Source organism: Vicia villosa, linkage group LG3 (genome assembly GCF_029867415.1).
Source record: "Vicia villosa cultivar HV-30 ecotype Madison, WI linkage group LG3, Vvil1.0, whole genome shotgun sequence".
NCBI classification, from domain to species: domain Eukaryota; kingdom Viridiplantae; phylum Streptophyta; class Magnoliopsida; order Fabales; family Fabaceae; genus Vicia; species Vicia villosa.
In genome coordinates this window covers 30,709,727-30,713,135 of record NC_081182.1, presented here as the reverse complement: position 1 = coordinate 30,713,135, position 3,409 = coordinate 30,709,727, and the positions used below count along the sequence as shown (strand labels likewise).

The window sequence follows — 3,409 nt, the reverse complement described above, 5'->3', positions numbered from 1 at the left end:
TCTTAATACAACCGGTGGAAAAATATATATTTCTTCATATAAATAGAAACCACATGACAAACAATTTTTCAATATTTAAATTACAAATAGTAAATATTTTTATTAATATTCAAAAAATAAAATTAAAAAAAGAAAAAATTTAAAATAACATATAATATATAATATGTTACAAACTAATATTATAAAATGACAATTTTCAATTTTGTTTAAAGCATATATTTTCAATTCTTTCTTATTACAACCGGTGGAAAAATATATATATTTCTTCATATAAATAGAAACCAATCCCACATACTTTTGAGAGTATAAACAGAATCTTCCTGAACTATAGCTTTGGCAATATCGACACATAATTTATATATATGCTTTAGTTTAGCAACTCAGGTGAATCAAATACAAATACAGCATAGGCAAAGCCACAAGATCATGGTGATGGAAGAAGAAAGAGAGTGTTGTTCAACAATAATAAGAAACAACAACATCAACCCCAAAGAGAATCACAAACAAGAGAAACCATACAGAGGAATAAGGAAAAGAAAGTGGGGAAAGTGGGTTGCAGAAATAAGAGAACCAAACAAAAGATCAAGAATCTGGTTAGGTTCTTACACCACCCCCGTAGCCGCCGCACGTGCCTACGACACCGCCGTGTTCTACCTAAGAGGTCCGACCGCTCGCCTTAATTTCCCCGAATTATTGTTCCAAGACGACGAAGACAACATCAACAACAACAACAAAGACGGTTCTGTTCCACAAGGTAACATGTCCGCTGATTCAATACGTAAGAAAGCCACCACGGTCGGTGCTAGAGTTGATGCTCTTCAAACCGCTCTTCAAGCTTCATCGCGTTCTAGTTCTACTTCTACTCCATTTAACTCTGATGTTAAACCTGATTTGAACGAGTTTCCAAAACCTGAAGATTATTAATATAATTCATACTGTTATATTTTCTCTCTGTAATCTCTCTGCAATTTCTTTATCTTTCTGTTTCTTAGAATTGTTAACAGAAATAGATTATAGAATATAGACTCTTGTCATAAATTAATGTAACCTACTTTTACTCTTTATTTAATTTCTGAAAAATATTATGAAAATTATGAATAATCATGTTTTGTTGTTTGATACTATATTATTTTGTTTGGTTATTTGAATTTGGTCTGAATATGTTAACATGGTATTTTTCCCATAAGGTTGCGTTTTTTTGTGAGATATATATTCTCTTGTATGTTATCTTGATGGTGATGATTGTTGTTGTGCAAATGAATGCAATGAACTAGTGTGTGTGAAAAGAGGCCAATAAACGGTGAAGAGATAAAGATAGGATTCCTAGGAACGGCAGTGGCCCAACAAAGCCGCATTAGTTTGAAAGGTACAAAAAAATTTAATATTGTATCAGTTGTTATAAAGTATAACAAGTGGATATTGAGATAAGCACCAAAATAGTTAGTTGTTGATATGTAGAATGAACTAGACAGGTGAAGAGTAAGTGGTGATCAATCTCAAAGAGTGTTTTTTGGACCTTACCATATATTTTGTTTTTTTATATATGGAAAGAGTAGGGGTCCATTGAGATTTTTCTTTTCTCTCTTTATAAAATTCTAACTTGGGAGTTGGACCACTTTTTTCCCCTCTTTTAAAAGAATCAGAAATATAATTACATAGTTATGTCGGTTTTATGTTTTTGATAAATGCGGTAAATGTTTAGTGCTTATCATGTGAATGTGAATGTTCTCTTCTGTTTCATAGCCATGACTTTTTTTGAGGGAAAAAGGGGCTAAGCTCCCAACAAAACAGAACAAAAAAATGAGAAGATGTGTTAACACTGTCCATTGAAGTGTAACACATCATAGCTGATAAGAAATCATTCCATCAAAATTTAGTATTTTTATAAATGTGAGACTGAATATATACAGTTGTGTAGTCACAACTAAGGATTTTTATAACAATTTTTTGTAACAACATATCCACATATTATGCAAAATAATAAAGTTATGACTATATGAGAATGAAAATAACTAAGGTACACAATGAGAATTAACATTATTATTGGACACCCCTTCAACATGGAATAGAGGTTAAACAGACCAAATTTGTGAAACAAAGTGAAGAAAGGGTTGTGGTTCAGGGTTGGTAAATACACCTACTACCTCTTGTGTTTGAGTATACGGGTATTAAATGCATGTTTTCTCCTGCACCATGAATGATACAGCAGTCCATCTCTATGAATTTTGTTTGTTCATGAGTATAGTAGAGTTCTTATCATAGAAGATGATCACTGGATTGGATTCGGATAGTCAATAGTCAAATCTTTGAGTAAATATAACAATCATTGGGTTTCGCAAGTTGTGTTGTCCAATGCTTGATATTCTACCTTTGATGAAGATATAGAGACAACGTGTTGTTTTTTGTTTTTACAAGATATATTTGCTAACACTACTACAAATATTATATTATACAACAAAGTTTTTACCTCTACCGATCAATAACCCAAACATAGGTTTTGATTATATAATACAATAAAGTTTTTACCTCTACCGATCAATAACCAAAGCATATGTTTTGGGAGCGTTATGACTAATTTTTTTAAATATATACAATTTATTCCCTTAAATTTGGAAAAATAAAAAGGAAATATTCCTTTTTGGTGTACCATTTTAGATATTTGTACATTAAATTCTATAAACAATGTAATTTAATATTCTGTGTATATTTTTAGTTATGTTCTTCTATAAAATAAAATGTTATTGATTTCTATCACAAAATTTATATATATTTTATATGTAAAAAGAATGTAGGCCAGTAAATTGAGATTTAAACCATTATGACAAAAAAAGTTTTACCCCTCGGTTTTAATTTAAAACTTATGTAAATAATTTTTCTTCACTTTAATATTAACAAAATCTGAGAGGTATGTGACATGCACTTTATAATTTTGAAAATAAAAAAATGTTGTTGTTGGGGATCGAATCAATGACCATTACAACTTTCCTATCGGTTGAACAATACCTGATGGATAAAGTGACAAGTTTTCATGACGCTCTTCGTTACCTCACATGTGAAACCTAGGTAAAATCTTTTTTTCAACTGAGGTAAAATGTGTTTTTTATAGTAGTGTAAAAAGGTACAATGTCGAACAACCCCTAGTTGTATAGGGATGTATGAGATTTCTGGTTTAAAATGTGGTAAGAGCTTGCTCATGTAAGGGTGGTAGAGAGATTTTGTATATATTTTTTAGGGAATGCATGATCCTTTTCCCCTTTTGTAAGAGTGGTATATATAAGAGACTTATTAGGTCTGGATCAGATGCCAAGAGGAGCGATTCCCCATTCTTTCGGCCAGAGGCGCTTGATTGGAAGACTAAGTCCTTCTAGAAATCGTAGGAGAAACATTTATTCCCCATTCCTTGATAGAT

The 3,409-nt window shown here is 31.2% G+C and overlaps 1 protein-coding gene across 1 annotated transcript; it reads left to right on the top strand.

Moving 5' to 3' along the window:
* Positions 1 to 277: 277 nt before the first annotated feature.
* Positions 278 to 1,104, top strand: LOC131660850 (ethylene-responsive transcription factor RAP2-1-like). The gene has a single exon (XM_058930199.1). The coding sequence runs from the start codon at positions 427 to 429 to the stop codon at positions 922 to 924; it is 498 nt and encodes a 165-aa protein (XP_058786182.1). The 5' UTR covers positions 278 to 426; the 3' UTR covers positions 925 to 1,104.
* The last annotated feature ends 2,305 nt before the right edge of the window (positions 1,105 to 3,409 follow it).

Bases quoted from the DNA above. Each gene is read 5' to 3' on its own strand.
- LOC131660850 (XM_058930199.1), top strand. From the start codon at position 427: ATGGTGATGGAAGAAGAAAGAGAGTGTTGTTCAACAATAATAAGAAAC.